Source organism: Choloepus didactylus, chromosome 4 (genome assembly GCF_015220235.1).
Source record: "Choloepus didactylus isolate mChoDid1 chromosome 4, mChoDid1.pri, whole genome shotgun sequence".
NCBI lineage: Eukaryota > Metazoa > Chordata > Mammalia > Pilosa > Megalonychidae > Choloepus > Choloepus didactylus.
In genome coordinates this window covers 141,618,545-141,635,028 of record NC_051310.1, presented here as the reverse complement: position 1 = coordinate 141,635,028, position 16,484 = coordinate 141,618,545, and the positions used below count along the sequence as shown (strand labels likewise).

The 16,484-nt window shown below is 37.2% G+C and overlaps 1 protein-coding gene across 6 annotated transcripts in view; it reads left to right on the top strand.

Moving 5' to 3' along the window:
• The window catches only part of EIF2AK4 (eukaryotic translation initiation factor 2 alpha kinase 4), a 112,188-nt gene that overhangs the window by 18,153 nt on the left and 77,551 nt on the right, over window positions 1–16,484 (top strand). For 4 of the 6 annotated variants that reach the window (XM_037834325.1, XM_037834328.1, XM_037834326.1 and 1 more), the window contains 3 exons: window positions 11,654–11,806; window positions 14,038–14,118; window positions 15,730–15,878. In XM_037834325.1, coding sequence (XP_037690253.1) covers window positions 11,654–11,806; window positions 14,038–14,118; window positions 15,730–15,878 — 383 coding nt within the window. Of the gene's footprint in view, window positions 1–11,653; window positions 11,807–14,037; window positions 14,119–14,273; window positions 14,486–15,729; window positions 15,879–16,484 lie in introns of those variants that run through there. The other 2 variants (XM_037834330.1, XM_037834329.1) reach the window with 2 other exon arrangements.

The following is a 16,484-nucleotide window of genomic DNA, read 5'->3' as shown; positions in this document are numbered from 1 at the left end:
CAAGACAGTTGCAAAAATGATAGAAAAACCAGACCGAGAACTCCAGCATTCCCCCACTCAGATGCTCATTTGCTACATTTGCCATATCATTTTATCTATCCATCCAGCCATCCATCCACCCACCTACCTACATATTTTCTAAACATTTGGCAGTAAGTTATATATACAATGCTCCTTGAACACTTATATTTCTGTGTACACTTTCCTAAGTACAGGGATATTCACTAATGTAACCACTTAAGTACAGTTACAAGTTCAAGAAATTTAACATTAATATAAAGCTTACAGTCTACATTCCAGTTTCTTTGTGTGTCCTAATGATGTCCTTTTGGGTATTTTCTCCTCCATTATTTGATCCACTCCAGGATCATATATTGCATTTAATTTTCATTGTCTCTTTATCCCCCCCTTTTTTTTTTATTATGGAAACATATTTACAACATAAACTTTCCCATCTCAACCACTCCCAAGCATGCAATTGGTGGGATTAATCACTTCCATAGTTTTGTGCTACCTCACCACCATCCATTACAAGAACGTTTTCAACGCCCCAAAGAGAAACTGTGTACTCGTTATGCATTAACTCCTCATTCCCTTTCACCCCTGCCCCAGTAACTTGTGCTCTACTTTCTATCTCTATGCATTCAGGTATTCTAGCTATTTCATTCAGGTGGAATCATACAATTTCTGTCCCTTTGTGTCTGGCTTTTGTCATCCAACATAATGTCTTCAAGGTTCATCCATGAAATATCACATATCAGAATTTCATTCCTTTTTTAGGCTGAAGAATATTCCATTCTGTTTATCTGTTATATCTACATTTTGTTTATCCATTCATCTGTTGATGTATGCTTGGTATGCTTCCACCTCTTCACTATTGTGAATAATGCTGCTATGAACATTGATGTATAAATATCTGTCCAAGTATCTATTCTTAGTTCTTTGGGATATATACCTAGAAGTGGGATTCCCACATTATATGACAGTTCTATGTTTAGCTTTTTGAAGAACCACCAAATTGTCTTCCACAGTTGCTATTACCATTTTACATTCTCACAATGTGCTAAGGCTCCTATTTCTCTGTATCCTCACCAGTACTTGTTATTTTCTGGTTTTTTTTTTGTTTTGTTTTGTTTTATTTTTAGTAATAGCCAATTAGTTGGTGTGAAGTTTTATCATTGTGGTTTTGATTTGCATTTCCCTAATGGCTAATTATGTTGAGCATCTTTTCATGTGCTTATTGGCCATAAGTATATCTTCTTTGGAGAAAGTCTATTAAATCCTTTGCCATTTTTAAATTGGGTTGTTTGTCTTTTTGTTGTTGAGTTGGAGGAGTTAATATATTCTAGATATTAAACCCTTAACAGATAAATATCTTCCAAATATTTTCTCCCATTCTGTTGGTTGTCTTTTTACTTTTTTTGATAATATCCTTTGATGCACAAAAGTTTTAAATTTTGATGAAATCCAATTTATCTGTTTTTTTTCTTCTATTGCTCATGCTTTCAATATAAAGTCTATGAATTCATTGCCTAATACGAGGTCCTGAAGATATTGCCTTTGCTTTCTTCTAAGAGTTTTATAATTTTGTTTCTTATATTTAGATCTTTGACCCATTTTGATTTAATTTTTGTATATTCTGTGAGAGTCCAATTTCATTCTTGTACATGTGGCTATTCAGTATGATTTGTTAAAAAGACTATTCTTTACTCGCTGCCCTCCCCCCTACGTGGGACCCAACTCCCAGGGGTGTAAATCTCCCTGGCAACGCAGAGTATGACTCCCGGGGATGAATGTAGACCCGGCATCGTGGGACTGAGAGTATCTTCTTGACCAAAAGGGGGATGCAAAATGAGACAAAATGGTTTCAGTGGCTGAGAGATTCCAAATGGAGTCGAGAGGTCACTCTGGTGGACATTCTTATGCACTATATAGATAACACCTCTTAGGCTTTAATGTATTGGAATAGCTAGAAGTAAATACCTGACACTACCAAACTCCAACCCAGCAGCCTGGACTCCTGAAGACAATTATATAATAATGTAGATTACAAGGGGTGACAGTGTGATTTTGAAGACCTTGTGGATCACACCCCCTTTATCTAGTGTATGGATGAGTGGAGGAATGGGGATAAAAACTAAAGGACAAATGGGGTGGGATGGGGGGATGATTTGGGTGTTTTTTTTTCACTTTTATTTTTTATTCTTGTTCTGCTTCTTTCTGATGTAAGGAAAATGTTCAGAGATAGATTGTGGTGATGAACGCATAACTATGTTATCATACTGTGGACAGTGGATTGCATATCATGGATGATTGTATGATGTGTGAATGTATTTCAATAAAACTGAATTTAAAAAAAAAAAAAAATTAAAAAAAAAAAAAAAAAAAAAAATAATATTCTTTCCCCATTGGATAATCTTGTTGAAAATCAGTTGATCACAGATGTGTGGGTGTTTTTCTCAACTCTCAGTTCTATTCCGTTGACCCATCTTTGCGCATGTACCACACTGCTTGATTACCTTTGCTTTGTAGTAAGTTTTGAAATTAAGAAGTGTGAATCTCCTATTTGTTCTGTTTCAAGATTGTTTGGCTATTCAGGGTTCCTTCCAATTCCATATGAATTTTAGAATCAGCTTATTAATTTCTACAAAGAAGTCAGCTGTAATTCTTATATAGGGATTGTCTTGAATCTGTAGGTCATTTTGGAGAGTATTGCCATCTTAATGATAAGACCTCTGATCCATGAACATGATGTTTTATAGGTTATTTAGATCTCCTTTAATTTTTTAACAATGTTTTATGGTTTTTAGAGTATATATTTTGAATTTATTTTATTACATTTATTCCTAAGAATTTTATTCTTTTGATTCCATTGTAAATGGAATTGTTTTTTTAATGGCATTTTCAGATTCTTTAAAAATTTTAGCTATTTTAATACAAGTGTAGTGATATCTCATTTTAATTTTTTTATATTTTTTATTGTAAAGTATAACATATGTACATAGAAGTGATAACTTTCCAAGTGCAATTTAACAAGTAGTTAGAGAGCAAATTTCAAAGAATATTATCGGTTACAGTTCCACAGTTTCAGTTATTTCCTTATTATGAAATATAAATGTATACAAAAAAGGTAGTATCTTTCAAAGTATGATTTAACAAGTAGATAATATAGGAAATTTCCAAAGTTGTTATGTGTTACAGTACCGTAGTTTCAGTTATTTCCTTATTGTGAAATATAACATATATACAAAAAGGTGATAGCGTTCAAGTTACAATTTAACAAGTAGCTATAGAACAAATTTCAAAGGATACTATGTGTTACAGTTCCACCATTCTTTCCTTCTATTTCAATCCTTTTCTTCTAGCAACTAATACCCTAGCAACTAATAAAGAGAAAATAATATAAAGATTCAGTATCCATTATCCTTTGTTAAATTCCATCTTGTCTGTTGCTACCCCTTCCTCTAGTTTAATCACTTTCCCACTCTTCAGGGATGTATAGGCAGTGACCGCCCTAACCTGTTCATGTTGAAAAGGGGTGTTGACTTTATGAGCAAAGGGGACACATCTAGTTGATGTTCTTGAAGAAGCTATTGCCTCTAGGTTTGGGGACTTAGCTGGCATAAGAGCTCTCTGAAGGATTTAAGTTTCTGAAGAATAAACTTTAGTGAGTGAAACTTCTATAGAGTCTCAGATAAAGACCTGGGTATTCTTTAAGTTTTCGGTACTACTGTTGACTTGGGCTTATCATATTGTGGTCATTTGGCATATCTAGCTGAAGCTTACGTAGGAGTAACCTCCAGGACATCATTTCGTTTTTAATTTGCATTTTCCTAATGGCTAATAATGCTTAACATGTTCTCGTGTGTTGTCATTTGTATATTCTGTTCAGCAAAATGTCACTTCATGCCTTTGCCATTTCTAATTGGATTGTTTGCTTTCATATTGTTGAGTCTTGAGAGTTCTTTATATATTCTAGAAACCAGTACAAAAAAACATGTGACTTAAAATAAAAACTGGAAACCATCTAGTTGAAAAGAAAAATAAAGTGGGAGGTATCAGCATACACAATTTCAAGACTTTGAATAGCTGTGGTAATCAAGACTGTAATATTGGCTGAGGGATAGGCGCATAGATCAGTGAAATAGTACAGGGAACCCAGAGGTAGAGCCGTATAAGCATAATTTAGAAAACTCAAAAGGAGACAGAAAATCTATTGTAGTTACCCATATTTTTTGCTTGCTATGTTCTTTCTTTCCCTCTTCCTTCCTTCCTTTCTGATATTCCAAGTTTCCTTATTTTATCATTTCCTTTCTCTTTATAGAATTTCCTTCAACCATTCTTTTGGAGTAGGTCTAATGGTAAGAAATTCCCTTAGTTTTCGTTTTTCTGAGAATGCTTTGATATCTTCTTCATTCCCATGGAATATTTTCACTGGGTATACAATTCTGAGTTGACAGCTCTTTACTTTCATCACTTGAAAAATTTTATGCCACTTCCTTCTAGCCTACATGGTTTCTGATGAGAAATCTGCTGTCCTTTGAATTGTTTTTTTCCCCTGTAGAAAAGGTGTCATTGCTTTCTTGCTACTTACAAGATTTTTCCTTTGTCTTCAGTTTTCAGATGTTTGACTATGATGTGTCTTGGTGGAAATTTATTTGGGTTTATCAACTGGGTTTCACTTGGCTTCTTGAATGTATAGGTTTATGTCATATCAAATTCAGGATGTTTTCAGCTGTCATTTCTTGGAATACTTTTTAGCCCCACTCTTTTTTACCTCTCTTTCTGGGATTCCAAAGACAAGAATAATAGATCTTTTGTTACAGTCCCACAAGTTCCTGAGGCTCTATTTTTTTGTTTTTGTTTTTGTTTTCCCAGCCTATTTTCTTTTGGTTTTTTAGATTGTGTAATTTCTACTTCTCTATATTAAGGTGTACTTCTTCCTGTTCTCTCCATTCTGCTGTTGAGCCCAACCAATAGGTTTCTTTTTTCTTTCTTTCTTTAATGCAATTTTATTGAGATATATTCACATACCATATAGTCCATCCAAAGTATACAGTTAGTGGCTCACAGTATCATCACATAGTTGTGCATTCATCACCATGATCAATTCTAGAACATTCTCATTACTCCAAGAAGGGGAAAAAAAAAAAAAAAAGGAGAAGAAGGAGGAGGAGGAGGAGAAGGAGGAGAGAACACCCAAAACATCCTGTACCTCTTATCTTCCCCATCATTGATCCCTAGCATTGGTGCAGTATATTTGTTAATGTTGATGAAAGAATATTAAGGTATTACTATTAACTACAGTCAATAGTTTACAGTAGCTGTGTTTTTCCCCATATACTACTCTATTATTAATTCTCTGTAATAGTTTCATACATTTGTTCTAGTTCATAGAGGAAATATTTTATATTTATACTGTTAATCGCAGTCATCATCCACTATAAGATTTACTGAATTATACATTCCCATGTATTAACCTCTGGCTTTCCTTCTGGTGACATATGACTCTAAACTTCCCCTATCAGTTCAGCACTGTTAAGTATACTCACAGTAAGGTGCTACCATTACCTCTATCCATTTCCCCTCATTTAAATTCAACCTCATTAAAAAATTCTGCACATTTTAAGCAGCCACTCCCCAATCTCTAACCTTGTTCTATCTCCTGATAACCTATATTCTAGATTCTATATCTATGAGTTCATATAATAATATTAGTTCATATTAGTGAGATCATACAATATTTGTCCTTTTGTACCTGACTTATTTCACTCAACATTATATCCTCAAAGGTTCATCCATGTTGTTACATGCTTCAGGACTTCATCTGTTCTCACTGCTGAATAATATTCCATCATATGTATATACCACATTTTGTTTATCCATTCATTGGTTGATGGACACTTGGATTGTTTCCATCTTTCAGCAGTTGTGAATGATGCCACTGTAACATTGGTACGCAAGTGTCTGTTCATGTCCCTGCTTTCAGATCTTCTGGGTATGTACTGAGTGTGCCGGTTTGAATGTATTATGTCCCCCAAAACTCCATTATCTTTGATGTAATCTTGTGTGGGCAGAGGTAATAGTGTTGATTAGATTGTAATTCTTTGAGTGATTCCATGGAGATGCGCCCCACCCAACTGTGAGTGATGACTCTGATTGGATAATTCCCATGGAGGTGTTACACCACCCATTCAGGGTGGGCCTAAATTAAATCACTGGGGGCCACGTAAATGAGCTGGCAAACAGAAGGAACTCAGTGCAGCTGAGAGTGACATTTTGAAGAGGAGCTACAGCCAAGAGGGACACTTTGAAGAACACACAGAAGTTGAGAGAGCAGCTGCAGATGAGAGACAGTTTGAAGACGGCCGTTGAAAGCAGACTCTTGCTCCAGAGAAGCTAAGAGAGGACAAACTCCCCAAGAGTAACTAAGAGTGACATTTTTGAAGAGGAGCTGAAGCCTAGAGAGGAATGTCCTGGGAGAAAGCCATTTTGAAACCAGAACTTGGAGCAGATGCGAGCCACGTGCCGTCCCAGCTAACAGAGGTTTTCTGGACGCCATTGGCCATCTTCCAGTGAAGGTACCCGATTGTTGATGCATTACCTTGGACACTTTATGGCCTTACGACTGTAACTGTGTAACCAAATAAACCCCCTTTTATAAAAGCCAATCCATTTCTGGTGTTTTGCATTCCGGCAGCATTAGCAAACTAGAACACCGAGTAGCAGGATTCCTAGATTGTAGAACAACTCTATACTTAGCCTTCTGAGGAACCCCCAAACTGTCTCCCACAAAGTCTGTACCATTTTACATCCCTAACAGCAGTGAAAAAGTGTTTCTATTTCTCCACATCCTCTCCAGCACTTGTAGTTTCCCATTTGTTTTAATAGTGGCCACTCTGAGAGGTGTAGAAATGATATCTCTTTGTGGTTTTTATTTGCATTTCCCTAATAGCTAGTGAAGACAAGCATCTTTTCATGTGCCTTTTAGCCATTGGAAAAATGTCTATTCATGTCTTTTGCCCATTTTGTAATTGAGTTATTTGTCTTTTTATTGTTGTATTGTAGGATTTCTTTATATTTTCTGGATATCAAACCCTTATCAGCTATGTGGTTTCCAAACCCCATATTTGTAATTTCATACCACATAGTTTTTTGTTTGTTTGTTTGCTTGTTTTAAATTCAGTTTTATTGAGATATATTCACATACCATACAGTCATCCATGGTATACAATCAACTGTTCACAGTACGATCATGTAGTTATGCATTCATCACCACAATCTATTTCTGAACATTTTCCTTACATCAGAAAGAATCAGAATAAGAATAAAAAATAAAAGTAAAAAAAGAACCCCCAAACCATTCCCCCCGTCCCACCCTATTTGTCATTTAGTTTTTATCCCCATTTTTCTACTCATCCATCCATACACCAGATAAAGGGAGTGTGATCCACAAGGTTTTCACAATCACACTGTCATCCCTTGTAATCTACATTATTATAGTATCATCTTCAGGGTTCCATACTACTGGGTTGGAGTTTGGTAGTTTCAGATATTTACTTCTAGCTATTCGAATACATTAAAACCTAAGTTTTAATTATTTGACAAAGTTTAAGTGCATAAGAATGTTCACCAGAGTGACCTCTCGACTCCATTTGAAATCTCTCAGCCACCGAAACTATTTCGTCTCATTTTGCATCCCCCTTTTGGGCAAGAAGATATTCTCAATCCCACGATGCCAGGTTCAGATTCATCCCTGGGAATCATATCCTGTGCTGCCAGGGAGATTTACACCCCTGGGAGTCAGGTCCCATGTAGGGGGTAGGGCAGTGAGTTCACCTGCTGAGGTGGCTTAGTTAGAGAGAGAGAGGGCCACATCTGAGCATCAAAGAGGCACTCAGGGGGAGACTCTTAGGCACAATTATATGCAAGTTTACCCTCTCCTTTGCAGTAACGAGCTTCATAAGGGCAAGTCCCACGATCGAGGGCTCGGCACATCAAACCGCCAGTCCCAATGTTTGTGACAACATCGACACCAGTCCAAGTGAGGAAGTCCAACACTTCTGCACCTTCCCCCAGCTCCTCAGGGTTGTGGGGGGCGTGGGGGGGGGCTGAAAATATATTTTTTTATTCTCTGCCCAAATTACTTCGGGATGTGTCACTATTTCACTTTAACTTACACTAACCTACTGTATCTCACTTCCTATTCAAAGTTTCATGTAATTGCTACCACATAGTTTTTTATTTCAGTTATTTTATTTTTCATTTGTTAAACTTTCATTTGGTTCTTCAATATATCATCTGTTCCTTTGCTGAGACTTTCCAGGTTTTTGCTAAGATTTTCTTTTTTCATTTGTTTTAAATGTGTTTGTAATAGCTCATTAAAACATTTTCTTGATGCCTGCTTTAAAATCTTTGTCAAATAATTATAACATCTCTTTCATCTTGTTGTTGCCATCTATTGATTGTCTTTTCTCATTCAGTTTGAAATCTCCTTGTTCATGGTATGATGAGTGACTTCTTTTATTAAAACCTACACATTTTGGGGATTATGTTATGACACTCTGGATCCTATTTATATCTTCTGCTTTAACTGGCTTCCCATGAGACCACTCTGTCAGAGGAAGGGGGTGCACCACCTCATTACTGCAAGGTGGGGTTAAAGTCCAGGTTCTCCACTCAGCCTCCATTGACACTTGAGGGGACGGGTGAGGCTCCGGGTTTACCACTGGACAGGGATGGGAGTTTCAGCTTCCCACTAGGCCTTCAGTGATACTTCTCTGACTCAGGGGGTGGAGGTGCCTCGTTACTGCTCCCACCCTGACCTCCACTGAACCCCAGGAGGGTTGGTGGCTTTTTTACCTCCAAGCAGTGGTGAGCAGTGGCATGCTCTGACACTACCCAGTGGGGAGGGGAGGGATGCCTTGTTACTGCCAGGTGGAGGTCGGAGCCCAGGCTCCCCTTGTCATCTCCACTGACACCTTGGGAGAGGGGAGCAGTTTCTGCCTGGTGGGGGTGAAAGTCCTGCCTCCTTCTTGGCCTTCTCTGACACCACTCTGGTGGCAGAGGGTGGGGGGTAGGCGGGTGCTGGGAGCTGGCTTGTTACCGCCTGCGTAGGATGGAAGTCTAAGCTCTCCACTTGGCCTCTGCTAGCAGAGTGGGATCAGGGCCATGAGTTTTTGTGTGATGCTTATCTGGAATAAAATGGTTGTTGTCTAAAAGTTTTCTGTCTTGCTAGGCTTCTCCTCTCCTGGTCTTTGACTAGAGCGAGCAGGCTTTTCTGGACAGATTTTGTTTATTTATTTGCTTGTACCTTTTCCCAGGTTGCTGGTTTCTTAAGCTCCCAGTCTGGAATATATGAGGCAAAATGTAAACCTAGGTAACTCTTGGGTCCCAAGATCCCTCTCTGGTCTGCCTTCTTCTCTCCACCCTTCAGGATCTTCTTATGTTTGTCTTATACATATTTAATGTCCAGGGTTTTTAGTTGCACTCAGTAGGAAGAATAGGAAAAAGTACATTGACTTCATCTTCCTGGAAGTGGGAGTCCCAATTTGTGATTTTTAATATTTGTTGTGTTCCCAATGCCTTGTGAGACTTCCATGCCTTTCCTGTCAGTAGCACTATAGCTGCCATTTGCAAAGGAAGCACATCTTGATTTAAAGGGATATAAACTGTTGTTTGACATACTAGTATCAACAGAGGTATCAGCATGTAATGAAATTTGAAAGGGCATTAAACATGGGTATGCATCATGCAACTCACTGTTGTTGTTTGTCTAAAAATGTTTCTGTTAAGTCTGAACTAGTGGAAGTCTAAAATATGCATAATTTCTAGGGAAGTAGATTTATTTTCAGGTCAGATAGCGTATAATTAGATATTAAAGTGTGGCTTAGGGATTTGTTGAGGTAATACATTCACTGAGAAACCAACTTTTAAAATAAGGAGTCATTTAATTATTTGACTGGATATAGGTACTCAAAAATAATTTATTTGTAAGCACTTCTTGCCTCTGAAATATTTTTAATCTCTATAGCAACTGCATTTTTCAGTTATATAAAAGTAAACCTAGGTGTACTCCTTAGACTTAACTTTTTTTAAAATTAGTAAAGTCAAATCCATTTATTCTTTCCTTAATTCATGCAGTGAACAAAACCGTTCAAGCCATGTCCTGAGGGAAACACAGAAAGCCAGCAAATAGCTTTCCAACAAGTCAGGGGGAGAAAAGTCTATGAAGAAAAATCAAAGTAAGGGGTTTATAGAATGATGGTAAAGGGGCTGTTTTATGTATAAATTGGTAGTATTGGAGCAGAGGCCTGAGGGAAACAAAGAAATGAACCATGTAGATGTGGAGGAAGTGGGAGGTGAGTTCTCATTTTCATCCAATCTCATGTATTTTGTCAGGTTTATTTGTACAGAAAAGCTAGTAAATTAAATAAATTTGTAAAGGAAAAACCCGCCACCACTTGACTCCTGGCTCCTTTTTGGTTTAAAAGTGGTTTCTCTTTGACATAATAGAAAGTGCCTACTTTTCCCAGCTCTCCTTAGAAGAGTTGTTCTTAGACGATCTTGCCTCTTAGACTCTAGACTGAGTGTTTCTCAACTGTAAATTGAAGTATATTCAGTAAATACCAAAGCTTCTGGTGTAATGAAATATAATGTTAACTTCCCCCAACAATAGCTGTGGTTTCTTTGTGTTTGACCCCCTGAGAGAAAGGTAGAACATCAAGTTCACTAACTTCTGGATTTTTGTGTACATGAGTGCTATTATTGTATACCACCCTGAGTCCCTGTTGAAACTGTTTTAAACATGTAATTGAAATAAGAATTTTTAAATTGTTTTATTATATTTGAAAAAGAAATGTCAGTGTGGGGTTCCTCATCTGCGTAAAGAGCTTGGCACTCTTGGAGGGGAACTTTGAGTCAGTGTGAAGTCTCTGGAATTCTTGTTCTATTGCTTTACTAACCCAGGCATGATCCATGGTTCCAGGTACGATTTATGGGGTAGAGGAGAGTGGCTTCCTATATTCACATCAAGAATGTCTTAAGAGGGGGGGGCCTTTTTCCTTCTGGTACTATCTATGAATACTCCCCTAGACGGAATTGAAATACATTCTAAATATTGATCAGCCTCCAGCTAGTCCATTACTAACAGGAGGTGGTGAAGGCTTTGAGATTTGCCTATATACACTAACAATATTTTCAGTGTTCTGTGGGGATAGATGAAAGCTCTGATGTTGGCAATGTTTATTCTCTCTACAACTGTCATTATGTAGACAGGTTTTCTCGGGTGGGAGGTAGTTCTTATTTTCATCCAGATTTAAATATTTCATCAGACTTGTAGAGAAAACTATTGTGTTGGATTTATTACACAGAAAATGCCAATGAATTGAATAGGTCTACAAAAGAAAAGTAACATTTTATTTGTCTGGTTAGTGATTTGTCTTGATAGCATCACAATGAGATGAGACATTTAAAAGCTTTCTCCTGCCATGAGTGCATCTCATACCTAATTCAGAATGTGTCATATAAAAATGAATATCACTATTGTAAGTGGTCTCTGATTGCCTGCTTGTTTTTTCTGTAGTCGTTCTCCTATGAGCCCTGTCTTCCCATTGTGTGATCGATTGTGGTTGATTTTGGTCTACACGTTTAGGTGATGATATTTGAACTGGCTTACCACGTACAGTCATTTCTCAGCGAGCACAACAAGCCCCCTCCCAAGTCTTTCCATGAAGAAATGCTGGAAAGGAGGGCTCAGGAGGAGCAGCGGAGGCTGCTGGAGGCCAAGCAGAAAGAGGAGCAGGAGGTGAGACGCTGCCGCCAGCCTGAGACTACAACCTGTTGTGGGTTTTTGTTCTCTCTCTGCCTGACCCTAGGCTCGTCTTCCTTTAAGTTTTGCTCAGATTTGATTCAAGAAATATGGATTAGAATGAGAAGAGGTCCTAAGAGTAACTGGAAAATAATTGAGTGGTTATTGCCCTCTCAATGATCAGTGCTGCCACTTAGAACCCTTAGTCCAGATCTAAAAATAAACAAACAAACAAACAAACCAGGCTTCCTGTGGCCGTCCTGCACTTGTTAAGCTGTCTGGGAACTCCCTGAGTTTTGGAGGCTGTTTTCTTCTTCCCTTTGTGAGACAAATATCTCCATGCCCAAATGGATAGCAAAAGCCAGGGATGGAACTTTTTTAATGTTCACTAACAATTTGTATTTTTTCTTCAATCTATTTGTGTAAAGATATAAAATCCTGTTTATTTTTAGGAATATTTTTCTACTTTGTGTTTTTCTATGATTTTTTTCCATGTGCAGGATTTAATTTTTACCACAGCTAATTTTTGTTTAGGGCTTCTTTCATTGCTGTTGTTTTTTTTAAAGTCCTTTATCCAAAGGTAATATATATATATCTAAATTTCCTCCTAGATTTCAACTTAATTTTTTTCTACTAGGTCCTTTAGTTAATCAACTTATCTAGAAACTTATTTTGGTGCAGGTTGTAAAAAAAAGGATCTAAATTTATTTTTTTCCCAGACATCTTAATACCATTTATTAAATAATTATTCTTTCTTAAGTGATTAGTAATACTTTCCTTAAAGCATCTTTTAACCACACACACACACACACACACACACACACACACACACACACACATATTCTGCTCAATGTGTCTCTTTTTCTTGAGTCTCTATCAAACTCTGAAGTATTTAAAATCTGGGTAGTCAAGCTTTTCTTTGTCCCTCCCCTTTCTATTCTTCTTCTTCTTCTTATTATTATTATTATTATTATTGTTATTGTTATTATTTATATATATGTATATTTCTCAGCCATTCTCACCCATTTATTTTTACAGGTGAACTGTAGAATTGCTTTCTCAAAATCAAAACAAAATAAACCCTTTGGGATTTTAATTGAAATTGTTCTAAACTTACATTTTCATTTGGGAAGAATTGATATCTTGACAATATTAAACTTCCCACTCAGAAATGTTTCTCCATTTATTTTTATCTCTTTGTGAGGATTTCTAATTTTCTTCATATAGATGTAATTATTTCTTACAGATATTTCTAGGATTTTTGTTCTTCCCCCTGCTTTTCTTAAGTTCTTATGCCTGGTTTATTTTTCTTTCCCCCTTCATTTTGTTATCCTCTCCTTATGTTAATTAACCCTGTCTCTTTGTTAGTCCCATTCTTTCTGTTACTGCCTATCTCCTATTTAATTGTAAATCCTGGTTATCATTTAGCATTTAAGGTTCCTTATAATGATTCCTTATGTCATTGTTTTTAGGAAGGCATATTTTTACTTAGAAGGTAGTGAATGTTTAACCAACAGTCTTGTTTTGGTATACTGCTCTAACTATCTAAAAATTTGGGATATGTTTTTATACTTTATAGTATTATTGTTACAGTTTTTAGTGATTCTCTTAATAGTTTTTATAATTACAATCTGGACTTGTAGGGGGCCAATAAACAGAACACTCTTTTTCCCTACCTAAATTCAGAACTAATTAAGTGATAGATAAATGAGTCAAGTGGATGAAGCTCAAAATACCACTTAATACTGAGAAAGGTGGTGGAGAATGCAGCTGAAGGCTTATGGCAAAAAGGCATGGTGCCTCTGCCATCGCCACCCCCACTCCAGACGCAGGCACTGAGGGCAGCGGAACCCTCCTCCAGTGAGTGAGCCCCTGACCCCCTGGCAGAAAGCAGGCACAGAGCATGCTCTCTGTAAACAAGCAGATGTCAAAGTAGAGAGGCTAAGTCAAAGCACTGTAGTGAAAATCCCTCCACATGGAAGCATGACTAGTGGGGATTAAATGCCTCTCCCAGCAGTCTTCAAACCTGTTTAAGTGGAAATGCCTGTTGGATAAGAACTCTGATAAAATTATCTAACTGCAGTTTGTATTACAATTCTGTATATTCAGGTCTCTTAGGAAAGAGGGACTTGAGTTATTGAAATTCACAATATTTTCTGTGGTCCCAGAATTTATGTGTTGCATAGGTTTTGGAGATGGGCTTTTGATGATAGTGTAATTTATTTCAGCAACGTGAAATCCTTCATGAGATTCAGAGAAGGAAAGAAGAGATAAAAGAAGAGAAGAAAAGGAAAGAAATGGCTAAGCAGGTATTGTATCATTAATTCTACCAATATTTACTGCTTTAGTTTTATAGGCTGCTTAAAGCAATGCCATAGAATGGTTTGGCTTAAGCAATGGGAATTTATTCACTTACAGTTAGAGTCTGGAAAAACGTTCTAATCAAGGCATAATTAAGGTGAAGCTTTCTTTATGAAGACTAGCTGCCAGTGATCCTTGGCTCTTCTCCCACAGGGCAAGGCACATGGAAGCATCTGCTGATCGCTCCCTTCTCTTCTGGATTTCGTTAAGTTCAGCTTCTTGCTTCCAGGGCTCACTTCCCACCCCACCTCACGCCCCCCTTCATTCCACTTATAAAGGACTCCAATAAGAGGGTTAAGACCCATCCTGAATGAGGTGGGTCACACCTTAACTGAAGTAAGCCTCATGGGAAGGTCCTACTTAAAATGGGTCCACACCCACAGGAAAGGATTAAATTTAAGAACATGTCTTTCTCGGGGGTGGGGGTGGGTGGGTGGTACATACAGCTTCAAACTACCATATTTGTTACTAAATAAAAAATGTTTTTATTTCCATTGATAATACTTTGCCCTTCCTTATTACTATCAGTAGCAAAGCTTAAAAGAAGCAGTAGGAAACCAAAAATATCATTGCAAACTTAGATTCCCCAAATAGGTAGCAAAATTTAGAGTTGTATGTAATCTACAGATGACTTCGTGTAACTAAGTAGCTTATCAAATGAGTCAAAGGAAAGAAGAGGTTAGAGAAGAGTTGAAGCTTTGATAATTAGCCTAGACTGGAATTTTTAATACTTGGAAAATAAAACTGTTTGTTCATACCTAAGAGTGAATGAAAACAATATGGATCTACCTGAGATTTTATTTAGTGATGGAGAAGAAAGATTCAGCAGAGCAGGTTTTAAAGGCAGTGGTAAAAAGGATAACGTACCTTTTCCTTTATCTTTCCCAAATCCAACTCAATCAAAAAACAGTTCTACATGTTTGGAGAAATTTGTACTTACTCTTTTTTTATAGAATTGTAGAATTTAACTTAAGGGAAGCTGTGCGATGTAGCAGAAGGAGGCACTGACATAAGAGGGAGCCACACCTGGCTTATGGCTTTGGCTTTTTACTGCCTCGCTCTGTGACCTGGGATGTGACACTCTGTGACTCATTTTCATCTCCTAAAATGGGACTGATAGTGCCGTCCTTTCTGCCTCGTGTATTTATTCCCATGTATGAGTGTGCTGCCTGTGTAAAAACACAAAGCCATGTATAAATGTAAGGTGATTTTACTGTTTCTACTATTTCTCTCTTATATCTGATCTGCCTTCCCATCGGTCACTCCTGCTCTTTGAATGCCCCCTTCTTCCGTTCACCTCCTCTTGCTCTTCTCTCTCACTTCTTACCCAAATTCCAAGATTCTAAGCATTTCCACGTATAAATGTACATTATCTCAAAACCATAACATGGACTTCAGACTGTGTTTCTTAAACTAGTACATATTTTAACATTAAATCTTTCAAAGTTGAGTTAGACTCTATTGTGTTTGTAAGCATTCAGTTTAAATAAAATTTGCAGTCTGTACAGTGACTTATATCTACTGTGACTTATATCTAACATAAGTTTTCCTTTTTCTAGGAACGCTTGGAAATTGCTAGTTTATCAAACCAAGATCATACTCCTAGGAAAGACCCAGGAGGACACAAAACAGCTGCCATTCTCCACGGAGGTTCTCCTGACTTTGTAGGAAATGGTAAACATCGGACAAACTCTTCAGGAAGAGTTAAGTAAGTTCCCTTATTTCTGATCTGGGAGAATGAGAGGTGTAGAATTAAAACAAGTTGTAGTGAAATTTGGGGGATATTTCAGGTAGTAGATGTAATAACTTTTTAAAAGCTTATATATTTTAATATGTTAGCAGTATAAAACGTTTTCATTTAACCTTTTCCAAATATCTTTAATGAAAGTTTTGCAGCTTATTTGCCATAGATAAACCTCTTTATAACAGCCTTTAACACTTTATAGTCTTATCTACAGTATGGTTTGAGCTGACTTTTAATGACCCAACTACCCTGTAAGTGATTTTTAAAAATTCTGCCATCTGAATAATCATCATCCAATCAAATTTCATACTGTATGTGTTTCCGTCTGTAACTCCTTTGGTTCCACAACAGATTTGGGGAATGGTCCATAATGGGCACTGGTGTAAGAATATCCTTTACATGAAAACAGGAGACCCAGTTTGCTGTCAGGCCTCCCTCCCTACTGTTACCAAGGATATTTGGCTTCCCTGTCCTTGCAAGTGGGCTCTTGGGTTGTTCCCTGTCACCTGAGGTCACATGAAGGATATTACTTCTTCCACATCATTTTCTACTAAAGAATTGAAAAAAAGG